The sequence below is a fragment of the Microtus oregoni genome, unplaced genomic scaffold, assembly GCF_018167655.1.
Source record: "Microtus oregoni isolate MIOR12 unplaced genomic scaffold, Mior012 000037F_ref0000500, whole genome shotgun sequence".
Lineage (NCBI taxonomy): Eukaryota > Metazoa > Chordata > Mammalia > Rodentia > Cricetidae > Microtus > Microtus oregoni.
In genome coordinates this window covers 9,494,225-9,520,551 of record NW_024543096.1, presented here as the reverse complement: position 1 = coordinate 9,520,551, position 26,327 = coordinate 9,494,225, and the positions used below count along the sequence as shown (strand labels likewise).

The window sequence follows — 26,327 nt, the reverse complement described above, 5'->3', positions numbered from 1 at the left end:
GCAGCTGAGAATGCTACCTCAGCAAAGCCCACTCACCACCCTAACCTTGAAGCCCATGCAGGTGCCAAGAATAATTTTTTCAGGAAAAATGGATTTCAAGTGGAATTTCAGCTTTTAATTTCTGGAAATTAAAATCTGCTAAGTGCTCAGGTCACTTTAAGTAGACAAAAATTACATTCTACACCTTAAGAATATGTTATATACTGTTGTTAATTTGTAGATATTTTCCTCGGTGAGCCTAAGAAAATTAAATATAAAAAATAAAATAGTTGTTGTCTATTGAGTATCATGCATCAGATCCTATAGTAAGCATTTCATTCCTACGAGCTAAGCACTGCTACTCTCATTTAACAAGAAAGATTAATTTAGGTCATATAGTACGTGCAGAGAGCTTGCGTAATTTAAACTTATCAAAGACGAAATTAATGAAAAGGGTCATGGCAAAGGTGTGCACTAAGTTCTCTTCATCATACAAACATGTGCCCAATTATCTTTCTATTATTTTATCCAGAGTACAAAAATGACCTGTCCATCACAGCATACAAAAATTCCTCATGGTAGTAACTGATGATAAGTTCACTAGCTAGTAATTCTTCAGAATTTGTTCCTATCAAATGAGGTGAGGCCAGTAAGCTGGAAGAAGGAAAAGCCTGGTTCAGATTAGAGTCTTCAAAGCAGGCAAGAGAAAGTCAGAATCCTTGAGTGTTTTCCTTCCATGTGAGCATGTGCGCTAGTCACCTGCATACAGACAATGCAGCCCTGGATTCTTCTGTAGCTATAGCCACTTTCCCAAGGGTCTCACATAAGTACTGGGCAAGTGGGGAATCTCAGCTGGTGAGGACATGCCTATTGTAGCACCGCCCACAACTCCCTCCAGCTGCTCACAGACTGCACAGGCTCATCTATTCCTCCTACTTTATATTAGAAATGAATGTCTGCTTTAGGACCTGGGGGCCTTTCACATCATCCCAGCAATGCCTGAAGATATGCTTTTCACCAGTTTGCAGAAATCCTGCCTGTAAATTATTCCACCATTTTCAGTTGAGAATTGCCAAGGCATAGAACTGGGCCGTCATCAAACAGACTATGGTTCCTGGTTCCTAAGTAGCAGAAGCTATTTAATCTCCTAGGTTTAGGGGCCCCATTGTATTAAACTACCACTGCCTTCATTTTGAGGCAGACAAGCCTTGCTGCTTTAACCCCAGAGCCCTGACTGCCTTAATTCTTTCAGAAAGGGCTGCTAGAAAAAGCAATGCAGAAAAAAAAAAAAAGAACGAACGAAGGATTTTTGAGCCAATGTACTGGCCAGATAGCTGTAGACGCTGCAGTCACACAACCATCTCCGAGCCTTAATTCCTTGAGTCTTGAAAATGAGCTTAGACAATATTTTCCAAGTTTCCAAATCATGATTTTATGATGTGTTTTTCTGTAGTTCATTTTTGGAGACAAAACCAAGAATCCATTAATTTTGTGAAGACTCTGTTCTCAAGGAGACAAGTATGGCTATGTAGCCTTTAAGAAATGGGCATTCTACCTCAAGTCTCCCAACAGGACCCTGCAATACCATTTCCTACTTAAATAAAAATCTGAAGCAACTGTGCTGATTAAACATCGAAATAGCTTATATCACTCAGTATAAAACAGAAGTAGATTGCTCTGTATGTCACACATCTATTTTACACACTACACAGGGAGCAGTATGCTCAATAGAGTATGCTATTGATATATAATTTCACTTCAACAGATCTGCAAGAAACATCAAAGGGAAACATTTGAAAAGTATTGAAGCCTATAGTCTTCAGTCTTCTCTCTCTCTCATGGTAAATCCACAAAGTCAAAATCCAGAAAATATAAATAATTTACCAATGTTTTATTATACTTTGCTCATGTCTATATTCCTAGCATTTAACAGGCTAACACGGAAGGATTGCTCTGAGCCCAAAGCCTAGCTACATAGTTGAGTTCAAGGCCAACCAGAGAAAGATTTGCCTATGAAAAAAGACTGATACTTTCTGAAGAACCAAGATTACAAAATAAGGTATCCAGTATCATCCAGACTTCAAGATAAACTACATTACTCAAAGGTCCTATTTATTATGCCATCCCAAGAAGTAGGGGAAATATAAACAAACTCCAATTGCCTGAGGCAAAGCAACCATATTGATGCTGAAAAGGAACTGTCAGAAATGTCTATCGCAGTGATGCTATGAACTTCATTTTCCCTGGTGGAATACTGCATGGTCTCAAGTGTTTAACAAGTAAGAAAGAGACTCAAAACTTGTCTCAAATGCAAAGACAGCAAAACACCACCCCGGCTTCCATTCTGTTGTCAATGGAAAGAAATCAAGGAAAGGGAAAGCAGCTTCAACTAAGTGGGCTGAAGGCTGAGAGTTCAAGTCTCAGTTTACACCATTCTTAAATGTTCCTCAGCTGTCAGAACAGACAGGATGTTCACAGTCACACATACAGAATGCCAAGCACTTGCCAAGAACTGTCCATATTTACTTCATCCAAGCAAGTAAATACAGAGTTGCTACGAATAGGACTGGAGAGATGGCTCAGAGGTTAAGAGCATTGCCTGCTCTTCCAAAGGTCCTGAGTTCAATTCCCGGCAACCACATGGTGACTCACAACAATCTGTAATGAGGTCTGGTGCCCTCTTCTGGCCTGCAGGCATACACACAGACAGAATATTGTATACGTAATAAATAAATATTAAAAAAAAAAGAGTTGCTACAAATACCCAAGTCTGCCCCTCTTGATCCTTATAATCAGCAATCAGGGGATTAAACCCCCTCATCTAAACCTTGGTCTTTCAGTAAATAGAGAAGCACAATTCTTGGCTATGATTCATTCACTTTCTAACATAAAATCTGAGTGCTAACATGTTGCAGGGGCACACTTACCCAATGTGGTTGGTTCTTAATGAGATTTCCAGTTCTCTTAGCACTTGTGTAGATTCTTGAACACGCCTCCTGAATTTCTATAATTCAACAAAATATGACCTTTAGTACCTGGTGCTCCTGTAGTTTATAATAAATTTAATGCAATACGAAAATACCTTTTCTTCTAAAGTATATTTCTCACGTTTCTTTTGTTTTATTCAAAAGCACACAAATCTTGATCATAAAAAAATTAACTTACAAGAAAGAACCAGAATGTTTATTTCCTGCAATCTCCTAGAGTTAACTATATTCCCTACCCCACATATATCATACTTAGACCTCTTGTTCAAGAACCCCAAACCATCGCCAGTTTCAATGATTCACGAGGATGAACAGACTCGAGCGAGACACACTCACACACGTGATGTATTGAAATGAAACATTAAATGGCAAAACCAATAAAAGGAAGAGGTGCGTACGATGATGTGAGTGTATAGGAAACCAAACATGCATTTAAGAGTGCGCTTGACCAAGCAGACATGAAACTCAACACAGACTTGGGGGCCGGGGTTTCATTAGGGGCTGACCTCATTAACACACTCTGCCTCACTCAGGCAGCAAGTCCAGATTCCAGCAATAAAACACAGCATAAACCATGTTGTTTTCATAAACGATTGAGGCACAGTTAGCTTTTTACAGAGAATACAAATGATCCCTGATGGCCAATTTGTTAAGTTGGCCCTTCTAAAGACAGCAGTCCTGGGCCTACCAGTCTCAAGTTGATTCTTCTCAGCCTGACTTAAATGTTCAAAACACAAACCTTCAGAGTTAGCCCTTCCAACTAGTCTTCACTTGGAAGGTCAGTAATGAAGGTTCATGTGCACATGCACACATTCAGGAAGCCCTTCTGCACTCTTGCCGATCAAGAGCCTACCTGTCTTTCTAGACTTCTAGTCTTTAATGACTCCTGTCATGATGGTGAGTGTATACATGCTTTTAAATCTATGCAGTCTTCTACATTCAAATGGGGCTGCTATGCCCATCAGTTCTCTGGAGATTTTTTCCTATCAGGCCACTCTGAAAGAAGGAAATTCGAGGTGTAATGCCTTCTTTCAAGAGGCCCGGGCTCTCTGTGCTGTTGTCCGCCCCCCTCAAGCTTCTTTGCTGTCTGGGAAAAGCTTTGTAAATTCCAGCTCAGGGTATGAAGGACCCTTGTCCTCTGCTGCCACCAAGTGCAACAAGAACAGAGGCCTCCACTTCCAGTCTACTAAGCACGGCTGCGGTTCTCCAGAGGAACAACACCCAGAGGCAAGAAGGAAAGGTTGGTAGCATGATTCCCAACTGAGAGTTGGTTGTGAGAGCTATGCCACAGGCAAGAGAAGCAGCAGCCCAGGGAGATCTGTAACACTGCTTGGCACAGGCAGCCTCCTGCTGCCCCTTCTCCTCTTCTCAGAGTCCCTGGCTTTTCGCAGTTGCTATAACTGTTGTCACAAACACTATAAAAAAAAAATCTTCTTGGCATTTTGTGACCAATATACAATGGGATATAGGAAATAAAAATATTTCAAATATAAAGAAAAAAATAAAGGTGTTCTGCTTCTGCTGCCGAGAAAGCCCTAATCAACAGCAAGGCCATTGATGGTTTGGAGGGATATCCTAGAACACCTCCCTGCAATGAGTGTACTAGGCATGGGATTAGGCAGAAAAGAGGGAGTGGGACAGGAGACTGACTAAAGGTACCAATGGTCCATGCTTCTTGTTAAGACATGCCAGACAGGTTCTCAGCGGTCCCTGCTGGTCCTGAAGCCTTCCTCAAGTCGAAGAAGTCATCCCTACACCCCCCCCCCCATGATCTTCTACAAAGAACACAGCATACTACTGAAAACATAGCACAGTAGTAAAGATGTCTGACTAAAGGTCATGAGAAGGGAGAGGAGGAGGAAGGAAGAGAGGTAGAGAGAGGGGGGAGAGGAGAGAGAGAGGGAGAGGGAGTGAAGGAGAGGGGGGAGGGGGTGGGGGGGAGAGAGAGAAGTGGACTGTTATGAATGCTACATACACATATACAGACAGACACACAGCCTAACAATGCAAGTAAGTCAAATGCTGAGCTAGAGCAACAAGCAGCAAGCAGCAGCTAGCATTCGCTCATCAGACATCAACTATGCTGGGCACTGTAATAATGTCTGACCCTGTGACAAACGAAGCTGACTTCACCTGCGTTGCATTCTCCAGGGAGCGGCTCTATTTTTGTTTGGATTTTGGAAGGCAGAGAAGCCTTAGCATCCTCTTTGCTGAGACATAAACAGTGCATGTTAATATTCTGCAAGTCCGAAATACATCCACAAGACTTTAAAGCTCTTTCAAGAGAAACCTTGAACCTATAGGGCCCAGCGGGAATGCAAGAGCCACAGAGGATCCACTACCAAGCAGTCTGCATCCTCTCTCTTTCCTGGCAGGTACAGGACGGCCAGCTATAGCCCAGGGAGGCAGCTGAGACTGGGTGAGCCACGCCATAGTTTTCTCCTCAAAAATGTAGAGCCGGCAAAGGATCAGACTCCTTTCTTCAGGATCTGTAACCTCTTTCCACGCAGACATGAACACAGCCTCCCCTGAGGCACAGGCTAATAACAGTTGGTATAAAATTAAGAGGCTGGTTTTAAGGAGCTCTGGGCTCAGAGATATCTAATTGAGACGCTTCCTTCCCTGCCCTAGGGGGTGTCATTTAAAGCTATTTCCAAACAGAATGTGCTTGGAGGTTTTGTTTTTTTTTTTTTTTATTTTTAAGGGCAAATTAAGTATCTTCTACTTAATTTGAACAAAAGATTAATGAATAAACTATTTGAGGACCCTGACCACAGTTAAAGGACGCCCCACTCAGCCTAGACAGTCTGGCTAAAATTTAAAGGCCTGATTGGAACACTCCCCAACCCCAGACCACAGCTGAGAATTTTAAGCTCATTTTAACTGAAAGTCATGCCTTATTCCAAACAAATCTCCTTTTTTTTCTGGGGCTTAAGCATTGCAATTATGCTGTGTGGAACAGATCTTCTGCTCCCAGCTCCTGACAGAAACCTTACTACAGCAGGGGGTTGGGGTGCTAATCCTTCCCAGTTCATTTCTCCTGAGCTGAACGACAGACCTTGAAAGACAGGGCACAGACACAGAGATCTGTCTACCTCTGCCTCCCAAGTGCTAGGATTAAATGCATGCGCCACCACCGTCCAGAGCCACCACCATCTAGCCCAAAGAGATTTTTTTTTATTGATTTTTATTGAGCTCTACATTTTTCTCTGCTCCCCTCCCTGCGTCTCCCTCCCCTTCAACCCTCTCCCAAGGTCACCATGCTCGCAATTTACTCAGGAGATCTTGTCTTTTTCTACTACCCATGTTGATTAGATCCATGTATGTCTCTCTGAGGGTCCTCATTGTTGTCTAGGTTCTCTGGGATTGTGATTTGTGGGCTGGTTTTCTTTGCTTTATGTTTTTATCTTGACAAAAGGAGCCATTATGCAGTAAAGGAGAAACCTGGTGCTAAAAAAATTCCCATGAACCCACATAGATGACCTCAACTAAGACTACTAACAATGCTGGAGAGGGTGCCTGAACTGGCCTTCACCTCTAATCAGATTGGTGACTTCCCTAATGCCATCATAGAACCTACATCCAAAATTGATGGAAACACAGCCAAGCACTGGGCAGACATAGAGAGTCCAGATGAAGAGAAGGAGGAGGAATTACATGAGCAAAGGGGGCTCAAGATCATGAAGATCAACTCACAGAGACATCTCTGGACTGATAGCATGCAGGTGACAGTTGTGTAGATTGAACAGGGCACGGACAAAACAAGGACATTCAGGTGGACACATAGGTGAGGACAGAGAAATCAGCCGTCCACTCGATCACCACCAGGCCCACTCCTCTTTTATTAAGTGATCCCCAAAGGAGGAACTGTTTAACAAGAGGATCCCTGGTTTCTTCTGCTTGGTTTGCTTTGTCTCCTCCTGAGGGTATGGGGCTGGGAGCCCAGGCAGCCATGTCTAGATATGTATCACATGCTTTCTTTCTAGAATGAGGGACTGTTTCTAGAATGAGCTGTACGGTGCATGAAGGAAGAGTTCCCTCAGTCTGTATATAATCGCTGCTATTTCACCACCCCCCCTCAGCACAGAACAAGCACAGCACTCATTCATCATCTCAGGTCTGGGGGTTTCTAAAGAACCAGTAGAACCCTCGCAGAAACAAAGAGCATAGCCAAAACTTCTTTTAAAAAATGGGATTTATATTTTTGTGTGTGAAACATTCCCTAACCTATAAAATTAAGGCTGCTCTATGCTCAGGTCAAGAGATAAATCAGAGAAACTAACAAGAATTAAACAGTTATTACTTTTTGAAGGGAGGGGGGTTGGATGCAGACCTTTTTACAAATGGCCATCAAATTACAAGCAGGCACATTGATAGAAGATGTGGGAAACCACGGGACATTCACGAATTGTATGGCATGGAACCAAAGTGAGGTTCTCTGTTTTCTTTAAACAAACACTTATCTTATGCATATGAATGTTTTGTCTGCTTGAAGGCATTGCACCACATACATTCCTAGTGTCCCCCCCCCCCCACAGGTAAGAAGAGGTGTTGGATGTCTTAGAACTAGAGTTACAGATGGGTATGAGTCACCAAGTATATGCTGGGACTGAACTCGGGTCCTCTAAAGGAGCAACAAGTCTGAACTGCTGAGCCATCTCTCTAGTGCCAGGATAGCAAAGTTCGAGCGTAATTTCTATTGTTTAAATCCCTCTTGCCTGTAAATAAACCAGAGGACAAAGACTCAGTCTCAAGAACCCTCCAGAGAAAATAGGAACTATGCTTTTTGCAGGACATTTCTCTTTTTTTTGGGGGGGGGGGGGGTTGGAGGCGTTTGGAAGCGGCAATATGAGTTCTAAAGAATTAGAACAAAATAACAAAAGAGAGAAAAAAGCTAGAAGGAGGAGGGCAGAGTGGGTAGAGAGAGGGTCAAGGAAGGAGAGAGTGAGCCAAGATCACTGGAAACACCTGACCAAGAGAAGCCTGCTTTTCTTTTCCAGGGGATCAGCACTGATACAACACAGGCAATTCAGCTTGAGAAGCCTTGAAAGCCAGAGTTGTTGCAGATCAAGGGGAAGACAAGCACTATCTGTTACAAAGTGTCTTTACCCATAGTCATCAAGGACAGCTCTGCCCTGAGCCAGCTCAGGGCTGACCCAGCCTGCGGGGCTGTGCCAGGCGACATGCTTAACCACAAGGCATCAGCTTAGGCCAATTGTGCATCTGCACAAAGCAGGGCTTGTGTGTAAAAGGGGAGATGGCTAAGAATGAAATCAGCCATTCCCTCTTTACCTTCCTAAGGCCAGGAGCTGGGCTGGGGTTGAGCCTGAAGCTGGTGCTGAGCCTGAGGGTGGGGCTGGGGCTGAGGGTGGGGCTGGGGCTGGGGCTGGGGCTGAGGCTGGGACTGGGACTGAGGCTGGGACTGAGGCTGGGACTGAGGCTGGGGAAGCAGTTTGAAACACCAGCACAGGATGTCAGTATGCAGCTGGGGAGGACAGCCGCAGTGATTTTTCAGGGTTCTAGAAGTGTTTTACGTCATGAAGGACATACATTGCATTTGCAAGGCCTGCTTTGCTAGAGGCCTAAGCGCCTCAGGCCTGGATTCACTACTCTGAGCAGTGGGAACTGACAACATCAGTAACCACCAGAGGGACTCGTTGAAGACTTTCTTTCCCCTTTGTCCTCTCCTGTTGATGGTCTCCAGCGCTTGTTTGCCTAAAGCGCTGGCAAAAAGAAAGTCTGATGCAAGACTCTGCCCACTCCTGAAGAAGCAACAACAGCCAAGAGTGGAAACACATCCACCTTACCTTCCTGGTTACAGCTGGATCCAGGTAGCCTTTGAGCTTCTGGATGTACGTATGGGGAGGGTTCTTCACCTGGAATCGCTCCTGCAGGAAACACAGCAGAAACAGTATGAAGGACTACGGCAGTCAGCCGCATGAACCACAGTCATGCCATTGCTCGTGACCAAACACACCTCAGCGAGAATGTGGCTTTGCTAATAATAACCAGCACGGGCTGACAGTATCTCGTCTTCATAGATCATGTGATCTCTTTGCACAGGAAGAAACCACAACTGGGGGTGGAAGGGAAAGCAGTATTCTCTTTGATAACACAGCTAGGGAGTGATACAGTGAACCTGAATCCATGTCCCCCAAAATCTAGAGGGTGGGCTGCTTCCCCTGCAGGCTGCGTAGCCGTCACCCAAAGGACTATGCTTTGCCCATTGCTTTTCAGATGTTCTGTGTATTTCTAGTGAATTCTTTGAGATATCTTCAATGTTAACAAACCCTTCACTGTGGAATATGTTACCCATTGTACTGGTCAAACTAAAGGAAGCAGCTGATGTTCTAATCTGCTTGATGCTAAGAGATGACAGCGAGAGGAATACTCCATGTCTTATAAAGCATCGTATCAGGGGAAATTCTGACATTAGCAAACACACAAAAGATGAGAAGAAAATATTGCAATAGTGTATGTAGACAGACGTGATTTACTGTATAAGCGTGCGCTGGCCAGGGGTGGCTGGCTTCGAGTGTAGTCAGAGTTCCGGGGAACTGTGGTAAACTGAAACACACAAACCCTCACAAAGCTGACAACTTATGCAAATAAAAGCTAAATCACACAAGTGGACCTAAACTCCCGAGGAATGAACAAGTACCAAAGTCCCCAAAAGAACATTTTTGTTTTATTTCCAAAAACAGTTATAAATGTCAGAGAAGTTGGTACATGGCACTGCCTGGTGCCATCTGACCATGGAGGGCATGGTGAGACAGGAGAGGACAATGGGGAAAATGAGTAAAAAACATCTTAAACAGTTACCTACTTGGTCTAACAGTTGATGAAGAAGTCAGGGGCCGTAGGACAGTGGTTCTCAACCACTGGGTCACGACCACTTTAGAGGGTCACATATCAGATATCCTGCATATGAAATGTTTATAATTCACAACAGTAGGAAAACTACAGTCATGAGGAAGCATAACCACCACATGAGGAACTGTATTAAAGGGGTCACAGCATTAGAAAGGCTGGGAACCACTGCTCCAGGAGAAGCCAATCCAGTCTTACAACTGTTCAGAAGAGCCTCTCAGGGCTATTAGACTTAAAAAGCATTCTGTAAAGGAAGCCCCTTCCCAGAATATTTTAAACCTCACTATCCTATTTAGACTCCCCATTTGAATTTATTCACATGAATATCAATTTCTGTTGGTCATATTATTCCTTCACTCACACATAATAGAAGACACTATGATTTTAAGACCCAGAGAGAAATCAATTCAATTCTTCAGTTCCAGGGTGTTAAATGTTGTCTCTCTGATAGAGTCCACAGAGTTATAATAAAGTTGACAATGATAAGAGCCATATGTGATCCTCCTCAGTTCAAAGAGAGGTGAGGCACTTTCCAACTGTGCTGATCAAAGGGATCTCCCTAGAGGAAGAGGGGTTTGGATTGAATATTGAAGAAGAGGCAACACAGAGCTATCCCGAGTCTGTGTGTGCAAGGCAGGAGACAGAAAGTGCTCCAGATGAGAGGGCCTGGGAACAAAGGCAAAGGGACATGGAATGTAACTTCAGGGGCTTTTAAAAAGCTGGGTCTCAGGACCTTGGTGTGGGAAAAGTCATGGCACAAAGAATCTCAGGTCAGCATTGAAGCAGACAAGAGAGGGTGCCAGACAGTAAGCTCAAGAAGAGCGGATAGTCAACAGAATCAAATGCAGAACGTTAACGAATAGAAAAACAAAAACATCTGGCTGAAACTGTGTAACTCTTTCTCTTCTCCCAACATTAAAAGTTGTTCTTTTGTGCAGAAAACTAGAACTGAAAAGTCAGCACGCCAGACTCCTTCCACAGCCATGGTTTCTTGGAGAGCTCTGAGGCATTCTTCAGCTCAGTAGGAAATCACTTTCCTGTTCAGGGTAAGGGGGGGCATTACAGCTCTCAGACTGAAAACAACTTTGATGAGGCTTTTCCAAATGATCTCTGTTATTTAGACTAGCCAAGGTTTCTTCTAGCGCGAACCAGTTCAACGGGGCTTTCTTGATCCAAACATTCCATAACTCATTTCCTAATATGTCAGGTTAATTAGGCTTGCTTAATCCATCCATCGTTCATCATTTCTTCTCAGCTGAAGGGTTCCCTCTGAAGTTTTTGATCTGGTGATAGAAGAGGCCACCCTGACAAGGTGGGGTGATGATTTCAGGTGGTCCATCGACCACCACGATGCCTGGAACACAGCGGTGTGCATCCTAAATGCTTGTTATCCTTACTGTGGATCCAGGAACTAGAAACAACAGTGAAGTGTCAAACTGGCACTGGAACAAGCTTTCAATTAACCTCCAAATTCTTCGCTCTCCTATTTCAACAGCCAAAGATTTCCTTTTAGATTGATATGTCTTAAAACATAAACAACCAAAGCCCTTTACCTAATACAAGCGGGGTGCTTTATTAAACGGCAAATTCTCTTTACCTAATCCATCAAATACCTAGGAATCTGCATTGACTTAAGTTCTCCATGTACGTCTCCTAGACAGCAAAGCTTATTCCACACAGCTGTACACCTTAGCTCTATTCCCAATTAATGAATTCCTCTCTTTATTTGCTCTGCAAAGTAAATGGGCAAGTGCTTGCCAAAGAAGATACAGGAAGATATTGAAATGTAGCTGATCTAATATCACTATAGTCTAGGCATTCATAAACACCGTATGAAATGACTGGGGAATACTATGGGCGTGGGGAGCCAACAGCAGAGTGCTTGTCTAGCGTATGAGAGGCTCTGGAGTAGACAGGCAGTACTGTCTGTTTTACAGCCTTGTTTCTTCATTTGAAAAGTGGGGCTATGAAACCTTCCATCCCGTTTATTACACAGTTCAAAAACTTTACTTGAGGACACATTCAGAGTGAGAATAAAGACTGGCGATCATTAAGAGTCTTCCAGAGGCGATCGTGTATCACAAAAAATAAAACACTGGGTAGCAGGAACAGAGCTCTCATGAAGATAGAGGGAAGGAGGAGGGGAAGAGGAAGAGAGGGAGGGAAAGGGAAAGAAGCATCTAGGTCAGTGAAGTGAGCCTCTGGGCATGTCTGTGATATCCTTTCCAGAGAGGATGAGACATAATGAATGGATTAATCCTTCAAGGATTCACAATACGATGTCACTGTCAGAGATGATGAAAGGAAGCAGGTCACCGTAGGAGCACACTAGGTACCTACACCTCAGCCGCATTCCCTCTCTTCCTCCGCTTCTGACCATCACTATGCGGATTGCTCTAAGCTATCCCCCCTCCCCATCACTGTACAAACATGACCCTAAGGGAGCATTTTCTCCCTTTCAATCATTTATGGCAGGTATTTTGACAGAGAAATGTAAAATTCTACCCATCCCACCCCCAAGCAGCCTCAAGCCTGGGTTTCTATCTTCAGATCACAAGATCAGACAAATAACAGCCTCACTCTTTGCTTACATAGTTAACATCAGTCATTAAACCAAGTACTCGGGGAACACTTAAGAAGGCCAGGTAAAACAGGGGTTGAAAGTAGGTCCTACCAAATGGCTCGCTGCAGAGGACATGCACCAGCTAAGTGCACCTCCACCGTGAGCAATGTCCATCCTACGAGACTGTAACAGACTTTGAAAGTTGTTCTCTGAGGAGAGCATCATCAAGAGCTGGGTAGTGATGTCACTGTGAAGGAACAAGCAGAGGCTTCCAGGACAAACACCTGAAGATGACACCTTAGTATCCTGAACTGAACTGACTTTACTTGGTCTACAACATTAAGCAGATGCTGACCTGGATTTTACTTGACAGAAACTCCTGCATCCCCATGGTGTTCTGGGGCATCCCCGTGGTATTCTGGTAACTGACAGTTGCTGCACCCCTTGGCCTTCTCCACGGCAAGCATTCACCATGGTGACGGAGAATTTAAAGTCTCTACCCCTCATATCAGTGTCCTCTTAGCAAACACCAAGCCATGTTACTATCATGTTCCCTACTGCCCAACTGCATCTCCAGTATCTGCGGAATCATTAGAAATTAAATCCAGGGCTGGAGAGATGGCTCAGTGGTTAAGAGCATTGCCTGCTCTTCCAAAGGTCCTGAGTTCAATTCCCAGCAACCACATGGTGGCTCACAACCATCTGTAGAGAGGTCTGGCGCCCTCTTCTGGCCTTCAGGCATACAGACAGAATATTGTATACATAATAAATAAATAAATAAATATTTAAAAAAAAAGAAATTAAATCCAGTAAAGCTGCTCTCCTCTATGGAAGCAACGTAAGTTTGCTTCATTGCTGCAGCGAGGACTCCAACCCTCTCCTTGACAGTTCTTCTGAGTGCCAGGTGACAGAGAGCGCAGAACTGAGAACGCCGTTTTATGTGCAGACTCCGTGAAGTTGAGTTTCATTGAAAGTCCTTGCGTACAACATCTAGCCTGTCACTCTCACAGGACCAGCCAACAGCAAACCGCATCCACTGGTGGCCCAGAAGCCATAATTACAGGGTGGTCTGAGGTCACCTGTTGGCAATTTTATCCAAGCACTGAAGGAAAAAACCCAAAACACCTTAACTATTTGCAAGACATTCACAAGTTATTTGAGTTTCCTTTTCCTTTTTTTTTTTTTTTGTTGTGAAAGATGAGAAAAAGACAGGTTTCCACTATCAAGACTATGAACTACACATCCAAGTGTTAAGACCAATATAGAGTAGTATTTGTACGCCTCTAAAATTCTTAACTAACATACTTAAATTCCCCAAAACGTACTGCGTATTTGGCTCTCATCTCAGTGGTACAGTGACTGCCAAGCATATGTTATGAGGCGCTGAGTTTGGTGCCTACCATCACAAACATAAATAAATAATACAATAAAATAAAATTTAGGCTGAAAAGCCACTTCCAGTCAAACATACAATACTTCAATTGTCATGTTTTCCATATCCTGTAACAGTGTCTCCAGGATTACAAAATATGTTTTTATAATAAAGTTTATTTCAAACCACATAAACAAGTAGTTTATTTCATGCCACATGACTAAGGCAATAAATTAATGTTGTGGTCCCTCCCTCCCTCCCTCCTTCTCTCTGTCTTCTTTTTTCCTAAAAGGCTGGGCGGACCCTGGCCTCAAATTCACCAAGTAGCCAATATCCTCCTAAGTGCTGGGATTCTACGTGTTCATTTTAAAGAGAAAAGAAATGTAGACTTCCATTCATATTACCAGTTACCAGGCAGGAAGGCAATCAATACTATGTGCTTTGGGGCAAAAGGAAGCCTAAGGCTTTGAGTCAGACAGTCACTGGAAGTCATGGATGCCAAACAGTCCTCCTGACAAAGCATTTGTGCCAAAAGACAAGTTCAGGAAGCGTTAATAAGATGGCAGCTCACCTGTTACCCCAGCACTGGGAGGCTTAGGCAAAAGCCTGGGCTGCTGAATTCAAAGCCAGTCTGGAATGGATTCTCTCTCAGGAAAAGGAAGGAAAAAGGGAGGAAGGGAGGGAGAAGGGAGGGAAGGGGGGAGATAGGGAGGGAAGATTGATACATTCCTTTCTCTTCAGGCCATTTCTCCTCCCTCTCCTTGATCCTCACTCTTGCCCTATGTGGAAGGCAGCACTGTCCCCCCTCTACAAAAGTCATAAGACAAAGGAACACTTTAGAAAAGGAAAGACACAAACTCAATTCTAAGAGCATAACATTTCCCGGGACTCCAGCAATACTTAAACTCAAAGAGCTTAAGCCCCAGGTCGCTGGCACCTGCTCCTTTGATAACTTCTCCAGGATCTCAGAAGGTAGCAGCTGCAGACAATGGACAGGGACCTGACTCTGGAAAGAAGCTGTAAGAAACCTGTCTTCTTGGCATCTGCAACTAAATGAGATTCAGCTGCTCAACTTTGCTGAGATTGGGAGACCTTAAGAAAAGATGGGCCCTTCAAGTCTCAAACAAAAGATAACCCAAGATAAAAGCATCTTTCAGAAAACAAAAAGAGTTGGCACAAAAGTAACTATGCTCCCTAATCAGTTCTTGCCTGGCACACTGCAGAAACAGAGTGTAGGCGAACTGATAACAGTAACCATTTTAAATATTTTCCCAACCCAGAGAATTACAACAAAGAACACACATCCTCATTTCTGCACCTCACTCTGCGTTCTCTGATAACTCACCTCCTGCTGAATTAATAGCTTCTAAATTTGTTTGTTTAAATTCTGGCGGGTTTGACAATTTCACATACGAGCACAATTATCTACGTCATTTCCACCCCTCTCTCTCTCTGACTTCCAACTCCTCGCTATATCCAACTCCTTGTCAAACTCATGAGCTCTTGTGTGTTAGTCTTCCTCTCTCTTGCTCACACAAACCACACACACACAACCACTCAAACACACATGTGCGCATGCATAAATACAACCTGCTAAGTACATTTGTGTTGCTCATATGTACATGTGTTCATGGCTGACCACTTGGGACAGGATAACCTAACAGGGGAGCTCATCCCTGTAGCAGCCCAATGCTCCCTTTCTCAGCAGCCATGAATTGCCTGGAGTTCTGCATCTGGTGGTGGGGCCTTGGGCGATTTCTCCCAAACACGCAGGTATGTCAGCTGGAGTCCCACTGTACTGGTTTTGTAAACCGTATTTTTGAGATTTCATGACTGTAACTTCCCTGTACTATAAAGACATTATTTCACAGCGGAAGTCCTAGTCCACTGGCTCTTATGACCTTTCTTCCACGACATCACCCAGGTCTTAGGTCTGGGGCTTGTACTGTTGGTGCATTGTTGAGACGGGCACACCACAGTTAGTCATCGTTCTTGACGTTCTGACCAGTTGAGAATTTCTCTAATATTCTCCTGTCTTCTCCAAAAGAAGCTTCTTGGATGAAGGGTAATGGTTGCATTTATTTGTGGTGTTGGGACCATTTGGAGTCCTGGCCTCCAGCTGCTCTTCCCTGCTAGAGATCTTTATTTTCCTTCTGATTTGAGTTACTAAAGGCTGTCAAAGCTTCACAAGCACGGTTTGCCTTGCCTTGAGGATCAGAGGACAGGGTTTTCACCTGTTGGCCCACCTGACTGTTGGGTACATAAGCCTCCATGGTGTTACTGAATAGAGGGCTTCTTGCCAGTGACTAGAGGTCTGTGCCTCAGTATGTTTCAACCTCCAGCCCCTTGCCCAAAGCTCACGAACTGTATAGTAGCGCATAGAGCGCAGACAGGCGTTGTGCGCTGCATTGTGGTATAAGAATAAATTTTTATAATACGGCTAGGGATTAGATATTCCGGAAAGCGCCAGTAGTAGAGTCTCCTCGAGAGTCCATGACCCCAACAGCAACGGCTAATTACCTAGGCTTACAGTCCCAGGTATGAACTCCCTCTTACAGAGGCCATACATCCAATTCAACAGCTGTTGCTGCCCCCACCGCTGCACCACAGGGGACATAGCCTGCCCTGCTGCTTGCTGTTATAGCTGGTAGGCCTATGGTCAGATTGCTTTTCTCCCATTGCAGCTTACATAACACCTTCAGATAGTATGAGAGTCAGCTAGTCCTCAAGGAAGGTGTCCAGGAGAGTTCCAGCTTGACTCCTGCAAGCAGTGTATCCACAGTATGTAGTGCCTTCTACAACATGGCCTTACCTGCAAGCTACAGAAGGCAACCACGAGCCATGATAATAGCCTATACTTTGGGGGAGTTTGGGAAGTCTCTTGGATTCCCCTGGCAATTCAAAAGGAGGTTTCCCATACCTGATACTAGGGATTTTGTTGTATAAATAATCATAAATGTTTCTCTATGGCATTTTCAATTATCCTTAGCATTATTTCTCTCTCTTCTAACCTCTTTTGCTCTCGCTTCCCCCTCCAATATTAAAGCACCCCCCCATCCTGCCATCTCTCCTTCATAGCACCTGTGTCCTACTGACCCCCTCTCCAAAGTTCCTTTCCGCATTTGTGGCCCTTTTTATTATGCTGGTATCTGTGGCTGCTCCTGTCGTATACTCATATCTAGAGATTCAGAGCTAGAATCCACAATTTAAAAAAAAAACAACCACCAACAAAAAAAAAAAAAAAAACATGCAATGTTCTGAGTTGGGTTACTTCACTCGGTCGACTGTTTTACGGTTTTATCCATTTGCTCGCAAATTCCATGACTGTTTGTTTCACTTTACAGCTGGATAGGATAGTTGTGTATATGTACCACATCTGTATTATCCACTCCTCTGCTGCAGGACATTTAGGTGTTTCCAATCGGAGAAATAGCGAGAAAAGCATCAGTCAACATGAACGAGCAAGCATCTGTGGAGTAGAATGTCAAGGCACATGCCGTATTGGGCATCTGACAAGGAGTGGCAGAGCTGAGTCATATCATGGACCTCCTTTCGGTTTCTTTGAGAATTCTCCACGGTGGGTGCCATCCCTGAGTGAATGGGTGTTTCCTTTTCCGCACAGCCTCACTAGCAATTAGTGCCAGCTCTTTTCTCGACCTTGGCTATTCAGATTAGGGCAAGATAAAATCTCAGAGTAGTTTTAATTGGCATTTCCCTAATTGCTAAAGATGCTCAACACTGTTTAAGGTTTGTCCAAGCTACTTTTATTCTTCTGAAAATTCTTGCTCAGGTCTGCAGTCTAATTTTCCAATTTCATCATTTCTTTACCTGACTCTTGTTCTCTTTTTCTTTATTTTTTTAGTTCTTTGTATATCCTAGACATTAATCCTCTGCCAGATATGTAGGTGGCAAAGGTTCTCCTCCACCCTATGGGTTTACTCTTCACTTGATTGTTTTCTTGGTTGTACAGAGGTTTTCATTTCTACTTGCCAACACTGGACTTAGTTCCCGAGTAAATGGAGTCCGGTCCAGAAAGTCCTCTCTTACACCTATATCTTCCAACATACTCCCTATGCTGCCTAGGAGTTCTGGTGTTTCGGGCTTCACACCAATGTCTTTGAGCCATCTGAAACTGATTTTTGTGCAGCTGAGAGATATGGGTCTAATGTCATGCTTCTACATGTCAACATCCAGTATTCCAGGCATCATTTGTTGAAGATGCTATCTTCTCTCCAGTGTGTATTTTTAGCATCTAGGTCATTTTGTTTTCTCAACTTTGAAACATTTATTTACTTAGCCAACCACCAGCTTTATATTAACTTCTCAGGAGAACACATCACTTATGAATAACCACAGAATTCTATGGAGTTCAGTGCTTATTCATGTAAAAAAAAAGAATTTTGTTATGAATTAAGCCTAAAATAAATGGGCCAACCAAATCTGGCCATCATGGCAGATGCAGTAGTTGCCGTTTCCTAAACATTTTCTTCTCTTTCCTGGACCTTCCACTCTCGTTGTTCTCCACGGCCTACTCAATAGAATAAGATAGCAAGTGTGTTTCTCTCTCTCCAGCCTCTCCCAAATGTCATCTCATAAATACATCCATCTGTCCACTGTGTCACAGGTTAGGAGATGCTAACCCCCACCAGGTGAAGATAAAGCTATATGTCCAAATTAGCTTCATGTGGGAAAATAATGACATGATTTTGCCCTTGATAACTGCCTCGATCACCGGCCAGACACAGAGAAAGCAGGATGAGAATGCTTTACTGAGAAAAGGTAACAAGCCACATTGCTAAATATAAACAAGAATTATGGGCTAATTTAAGTGATGAGGGCTAGTTAATAATAAGCCTGAGCTAACAGGGCAAACCGTTTTTAACTAATAATAAGCCTCTGTGTGTTTCTTTGGGACTGGGTGGGACAGAAACTTCCATTTACATAGTACCTAACTTTGGGTCTTGTAAATAAAAAGCTTATTAGAGAAATTATTACTTATCTTGGCATCAGAGGTAGGTTAAACTGTGTCCCCCTAAAGTTTGTGCCCATGCTCTGAGCCCCAAACTAGTGAAGATGATCATAATTGGAAGAAGAGGTTCTAGCAGATGTAATGAAATTAAGGATCTCAGCGTTGGACTATTCTAGTAGGCAAAGCCCTCATATAGAAAAACTAAGAAAAAGAATACAAAGAAGAAAAAAGGCACATCAAAATGGAAGATGTCGCACACACAGCCAACAGGCATGGAATACCCAAGGCCACCAGAAGCTGGAACTAGCAAAGTAGGCATCTCCTCTGGGAACTTTGGAAGGAGCAGGGCCCAATCAGCACCTCATTTCAGATTTCTAGTTTCCAAAACTGTGAGAATAAATTTCTGTTGTTTTTAGCCATCAAAGCAGATACTTTGGTAACACAGAAAATGACCAAGAATATGTATACATTGTTAATTTTATTAGTAGTGGTTTGGGTGGCAAAGGTATTAATGCTATGATTATGAATTTTTGTTTAGACATTTTATATTTTACTTGTTGCAGTGTTGGGGGACAGAACTCAAGGCCTCCTGCAGCTAGACTCGCACAATACCACTGAATGATATATGCCCTCACCCACAAAACCTTTTCATATTTTAAGAAAATAACAAATAATTGCACTAAGGTTAAGAATCACACATTTCAATAAAGCTGATAAATATCAAACCAAGGAGATTAGATTGATAATAAAAATTTATTTGGGGGGCTGGAGAGATGGCTCAGAGGTTAAGAGCACTGGTTGCTCTTCCACAGGTCCTGAGTTCAATTCCCAGCAACCACATGGTGGCTCACAACCATCCATAATGAGATCTGGTGCCCTCTTCTGGCCTGCAAGCAAACATCCAGACATAATGCTTTATACATAATAAATAAATAAATCTTTAAAAAAAATTTATTTGGAAATATCAGAATGAACTCATAATTTTTAGAATTATTTTCAAAGTACAAATGCAAGCTGGGAAGAAAATTTGCCCATTTCTTACCAATGTCACATTTTCATCTATATCATACCCCAGGAGGAGGGAAAAAGAAGGCTCCTTAGAGAAATGCTTGGTTTAAAGGGCAAGGAACTTACAATTTAAACCTAACATTATTTTTGTAGCATAAAACGATTTTTTGGGGATTGGTTTTGTGTCAAAAACATCTGCATGATTTTTTCCATCAGTCAAAGAAGCACTAAAAAAAAGTCTGAAAAATAATATCTAGATTGACACACAATGATGAAAATCCAAGAATTCTCAGTGATATTCCACAGAAGAAGTCAAAGAAACCTCATCAGTTACTTTTTTGAGTTATTCACTGAGCCAAATCGTTATTTTGAAAAAATGGCATCAGAAACGAAAAGGTCGGAAAATACTCCAGGGAGAATGAAGACCCAGCTGCAAGGGCTAGCTGCTAAGCATGATGGTTGTTGGCTTTTGACACAAAACAGGTTCATCTGGGAAACAGGAATCTCAAAAGAGGAACTGCCTCCACCAGACTGCCAACAGGCAAGTCTATGGGAGTATTTCCTTGACTGATGATTGACAAGGGATGGCAAAGCTTACTCATGTGAAGTGTCACCCTTCAGATGACAGGAGATGCTAGGTTGTATAAGAAAGCAGGCTGAGCAAACCAAGCAGAGCAAGCATACCTCCATGGTCTCTATTCATTTCCTGACTTGAGTTCGTGCCCTGGCTTCCCTTCACGATGGACTGTGAGTGGGATCTTTAGGTGAGCCAAATGAACCTTTCCCTAGCTGTTGAGAGCCAGACTGACCCATCTGATATGCCCTGATGATACAGCCAAAGAAACCTAGCTCTGTGTTCTTCCTTGCTCAGGAGCAGACTTGGCCTGGCCCAGTCTGGTGTTGGACATCAGGCCTTTGAAGAAGCTATGGTTTTGGTTGCTGGGTACTTGGCTTTTCTTCCTGAAGAGACTGGAGCCATCAGTCCCAAAGCCATTGGATGTTCCATCTGTTTTAAGATTCCCTGTGCCCCCTTTGTATAACATTGCTTTATTAGCCTCCCGCTGACTTGGTATCACTGTATAATAGTTTCTGCAGAGTCTGTCCCATTTCTTTCCTGGAAATAGAGTATAAGATGCTATACTTCTTAGTAAGCTTGTTAGGCATAAGACACAGCTTCTGCAACTCCTTTCAACACAAGCTTTCTGTCTTTTTCTTCTCATCTCCGGACTACCTCCCCTTTAGGACTCTGTCCTAAAAAGCAGCCTGCTCGTCTGGGTCACTGTGATTTTGGTTAGAATGCTTTATCACAGCAAAAGAAAGCAAACAAAGACACCAGTTTAATGTAGAAAGAAATTGGGCAACCATCAATTTGTAACACTCAATGAAATTGGTTGAATCAAAGATTATCAGTTGGGGGCTGGAGAAATGGCCCAGTGGTTAAGAGCACCAACTGCTCTTCCAGAGGTCCTGAGTTCAATTCCCAGCAACCACATGGTGGCTCACAGCCATCTATAGTGAGACCTGGCGCCCCCTTCTGGCCTGTAGGAACACATGGAAGGAATACTCTACACATAATAAATAAATCTTTAAAAAAAAAAAAGATTATCAGTTGGTTTTAAATTCACTGGGTATAAAACTGTTATGTAACTGGTTATATCCAAGAGTGAGACAAACTGACAGACAAAACTCCTTGCCAACACAAGGGAAAACACACTAAGACAATGGAGCAACCAGATCATGCCTGATGGACTGGATAACCTCGATGACAGCCAGGACAAATATCACCTCCTGCGATATTCTCAACAAAACATTCCATCATCCATCATTCACTAAAGCTAACTGTAGCACAAATAGTTAAAACCCAGAGACAGATGCTGGGGTTCAAGCTGAAGATCAGAAAAGCAAAACAGCCAAGCCACTAGAGGAGTCTCGCTCACCTCTACCAAGGCTGGGCGAATGCAGAATGAACCCTGAGCTCTGTTTCTTCCCTTTAGTGCTGAAATTAAGGGCATGTGACTCCCCAGCTCCGGGATTAAAGTGTGAGCCCACTACCACCTGGGTCTGTTTCTGCACTGATCTTGTTTAGTCAGGGGTAGCCTTGAATTCCATCTGCCTCTGTCTCCCAAATCCGGAGATTAAAGGTGTGTGACACCATGCCCAGCCTCTAGGGGCTTAGTTTTACCTTCTGAACTTTAGGCAAGCTTTATTTACGAAAACATAAAAAAAAAAAAAAGGGCGGTGGTGGCGCATGCCTTTAATCCCAGCACTAGGGATTAGATTGGGAGGCAGAGGCAGGCAGATCTCTGTGAGTTCGAGACCAGCCTGGTCTACAAGAGCTAGTTCCAGGACAGGCTCCAAAACCACAGAGAAACCCTGTGTCGAAAAAACAAACAAACAAAAACATAAATAAAATATCTCTACATCTTACTGTAGCCAATAGCAACCACAGGACGTAAGCTGCTGCGAGGTAAGGAAGCAACAGGCAAAAGTAAAAGATAAAAACTCCCAGTAAGAGGGCCTGCCCAGCATCGTCCCTGGAAAATGGGAGGGATAGGAAGTATTAAGGAGTTATTTCTTTAAGTCATGATGGTTTTATTTGAATGAGAGAAAACTCTGATTTTTAAGGCATATATTACCTTTCAAAAATAAACTAGAAAACAAAATATCAAAGGAAAATAACGCTGACTAATTCAGCAGTTAAAAAGGACTGATTAAATAGAGGGAGGACCAAAATGAAAGTTAGTAGACAAATTAAAAAGAAACAAGTCCCCAAGAAACAATGAGTGAAAAATAAATAGCATTTCGACACACTACAACATTACAAAAAAATATAGTAAAATTTAGCATCAAACAATATCAAGGTAAAGATGTCGGGGGAGGGGGGCAAAGTACAGAAGGCTGGAGGCAGACAGTTGCTCTCCCAGCAGCTGGGGAAGTGGGGCTAAATGTAGAATCAAAGCCGGTTACTTGGGTATCCTGTAAATACTGCTTAAAGCTGACGTCTGGGAGCAGCTGGAGATGGACCCACTCTTGTCGCTGGTCTCAGCCTCCTCCCCTCAGTCTCCGCTGCACTTCTGGCCTGAATGACTTCCAGAACAGACCCTGACCATGAGGCAGGTCATAAAGCACCATCCCTGCCCTGACTCGCCACTCACGTATCACCACTGGTGTTCTGGGGAGTCCCTGGTACCTAGAATCTGACACTCCACAGGAGAAAAAAAAAAAAAAAAAAGCTCAACACCCAGCATTTGCTTACTTGCCAAAGGCTCCAAGTGGTCCATGAACACTGGAACACAAAACCAGGGCTCAGTGAGTGGCTCACTAGGTCCAGGCAGCAGTTGCACAAGTGTGGAGACCTGAGTTCAAGCCCCAGAGCCCATGCAATGGAGTAGGAAGAAAACTGATTCCACAAAAATGTCCTCGGACCTCCACGTGTGTCACAGCATGCAAGCTCTCACGTACATTCACAATAATAACGAACGATTTTAAAAAAAAAAAAAAAAAAGAGAAAATAAAGTGAGCCCGGGGGGTGGTTCGTGCCTGTAATCTCAGATCTTTGGGGGGGCTAAAGCAGGATACTGCCACAAGCAACAGAGAGGCCGTACTCTACAGTGTGCGTTCTTGGTCAACCTGGGGTGCTACGGAAGAGCTTGCATAGTAAAACAAAAAAAGAAGGAAGGAGAGGGGGGAAATGGAAGCAAGGGGGTGTGAAATAAAGGGAATAAGGGATGGACCTTCATAAAAAGCTTAAAACATATTTTAAGTTAGACGTGTAAATTCTTCAGATCGTATTCCTGTGACAAATTAGCTTAACTAGCATGTTTGTGAGAAGCCAGGGGCACTGCACATCCGTATGTGTGAACATGGAGGCCCGGGGACAACCTTGAGTGTCATTTTTCAGGAGCTATCTACAGTGTTTACTGAGATAGTCTCTCTCACTGACCTGGAGGTGAAAATGTCAGTGAAACTGATTGGCCATCTGTCTCCCCTTTCCCGGCACCGATACTGATATTCCGAGCATCCACCGCTGGGACTCTCCTCTCCCCAAGGTTCTAGACTCAGATCTTCATGCTGTGCTTAACTGAGCCACCTCTGCTGCCCAAGTTGGTTAACTTGCTTTTCAAGAGCGCCTTGCTTTTATTTTTAAGAAGTACTATAAGCTTGTTTGCTTATAATAACTGTGAGTTTTGTTTGTTTGTTTTTGTTTTGGTAGTGTTAGGAATCAGTCCCAGGACTAGGTACACGCAACTAATGAATTAGATTCTCAGCTCCCACAGATAACTGTAATAGCGTATGCTAAATAGCCCTATCTGGTGGCACAGGCCTGGCTCATCTTTCACTGAGTGGCAGCAGAGCCTTTCCCTTCCCTGGGTTGGGATTCATGCCAAGCCTTGAGGATTGTTATCTGATCTCCCTGAAGTGCTTAACACAGGAAGCTGAGTTTAAGTAGGTATGATTTCCTGTAACCTTTTCATTCATCTTTCTTGTTAATCTTCTCCCATACAGTTCTGTACCAAGGAAGAAGTACTCCCATCTCCGCCGACCACCCCACCCCCACTCCCGCCGCTCCTTCCTCCAGGTACAATGCAAAGCAATACCCAGCTTTTAAAAAAGGCAAATTTGAGTCCAAGCCAGGAAAAAAAAAAATCACAGAAAATAATCAACCATACTACAAATAGCCCAGAAACCAAGAGGCAAGCATTCTAGCTCAGCTTAGGCACGGCACCTCTGGACCACAACGGACATGGAGGGACTTGACCCCATCAGCATGAGTCGCCTCAAATGGCCTGAATTTTCTAATGAAAATTTCATCATCTGCAGAGGAACAGTTATGAACCAAGTTCCTCCCTATCACCTGAGAAATCACAGAACAAAACTGTGACTTGCGGGGTTAGAGATTGTGACATCTATACATGACAGGGAAGCGCTACACATGGGATCTTAACAATATGATTGCCCAAGCGGTTGCATGACACCACCGTCGGCTGACATGCCAAATGGATGGGGAAAACCTCACAGGACCCAACCACTAGAAGAAGAGATACACAGACAATGAAGGACGACTGAGAGGAAGAATTGGTCTTCTCTGGGGGTGAGCACCCTGATAGGTTACCCAATTCCAAACATTAGCAACAGGGGCTGGAGAGATGGCTCAGTGGGTAAGTGCACCGGCCCACCCATAGACCCTATGGGGAGAGCAGCAGAGAACACTGGTTAAGACACAAAGGACAGTCTGTACCTTCCCCAAAGCCAGGCTGCCTACACCAGCCTTTTCACCACTACTTACGGGACCTTTGGCAGGGGCTTCCTCTCTGGAATGGGGCTTTCCCCTTACAGTACAGAGAGGCATTACTAAGAGCAACTGCTTCTGCCGGCTTTCGGCAATAGTAACCATTACTCTTAACCTGGCATCAGCAAGACAGCCAAGGCACCTCAGCATCAGGAAGCTGCTGTAGGAACGAACGGGGCCTGTGCGGAAGTGACTGGGGAAGGGCTAAGCATTCAGCATTCCAGACACCACCGTGAAGAGCAGCCATCTTACTGTGAGGACGGAAAACAAGAACTGCCACCTAATACCTGATAAGCTCCTCCCTGTCTCAAGATCCCCACCTCCCCAACATCGGCCCTATGAAGAGACTTTTAGTCTGAGAGAAAACCATGGCTGTCACAAATCTTCGACCACGACGCCCTTTCGAACATATCTGAGGCATTAAAAGCAATCATGAAATAAAGCTATAAAAGAGCCTGCCACCATACTCCCTGCCATGCTGATAATGGACTAAACCTCTGAAACCGTAAGCCATCCTCCAGTGTAATACTTTCCTTTAGAAGAGCTGCCTTGGTCACGGTGTCTCTGCACAGCAACAGATCAGCGACTAGAACAACTACATGCAGGCAGGCACCAACAATTTGTGAGAAAAGAGGTCACGGGTTTGAAGAGAAAGACAAGGGGCCAGACTGGAGAACTAGAGAGAGGGAAGGGGAAATGATGAAATTACATTATAACGTCAAAAAATTAGAGAACCTATTTTTTCTCTTAAAAAAAAAAAGAAACTATTTTTTACAAAGGAAGGCCTAGTTCCCTGTAATGTTAGTAATTTAGTCTACCTTTGCTGCTCTGTTCTCTGCCCTCCCCACCTTGGGTCACTGTAATTAAACCCTAGGCCTTGGCAGCCTAAGCAAGCACTTTGCCACCAAATTATATTCCCAGTCCATTTTAATTAGGTCAATTTTGTAAAAGGGTCCCCAGACAGAACAGGAACTTGAGATCCTCCTACTTTATCCTCTGGAGTGGCTGGGATTACAGATGTGAACCACATTCTTCACCAATGTCTTATCTCATAATGCAGCACACTGGAGAACAGGTAACTCTCTCTACCTCCCTTTAATCAATTTAGAGATTTATTTATTTTTAAGTGCGTGAGTGTCCTGCTTGAATGTATGCCGAGGCCCCATGTGCAGGCAGTGCCAGCAGAAACCAGAAGAGGGTGATGATCCCCCAGTACTGAAGACAGTACCAACAGTTGTGAAAACACCAGGCTGGTGCTGGAACCGGAACCTGGGGCTTCTTGAAAAGCA

The 26,327-nt window shown here is 43.7% G+C and overlaps 1 protein-coding gene across 10 annotated transcripts in view; it reads right to left on the bottom strand.

Moving 5' to 3' along the window:
* The window catches only part of Fmnl2 (formin like 2), a 247,429-nt gene that overhangs the window by 72,682 nt on the left and 148,420 nt on the right, over window positions 1-26,327 (bottom strand). For all 10 annotated transcript variants that reach the window (XM_041631532.1, XM_041631528.1, XM_041631535.1 and 7 more), the window contains exons 3-4: window positions 8,774-8,854; window positions 2,907-2,983 (exon numbers count right to left, since the gene is read on the bottom strand). In XM_041631532.1, coding sequence (XP_041487466.1) covers window positions 2,907-2,983; window positions 8,774-8,854 — 158 coding nt within the window. The remainder of the gene's footprint in view (window positions 1-2,906; window positions 2,984-8,773; window positions 8,855-26,327) is intronic.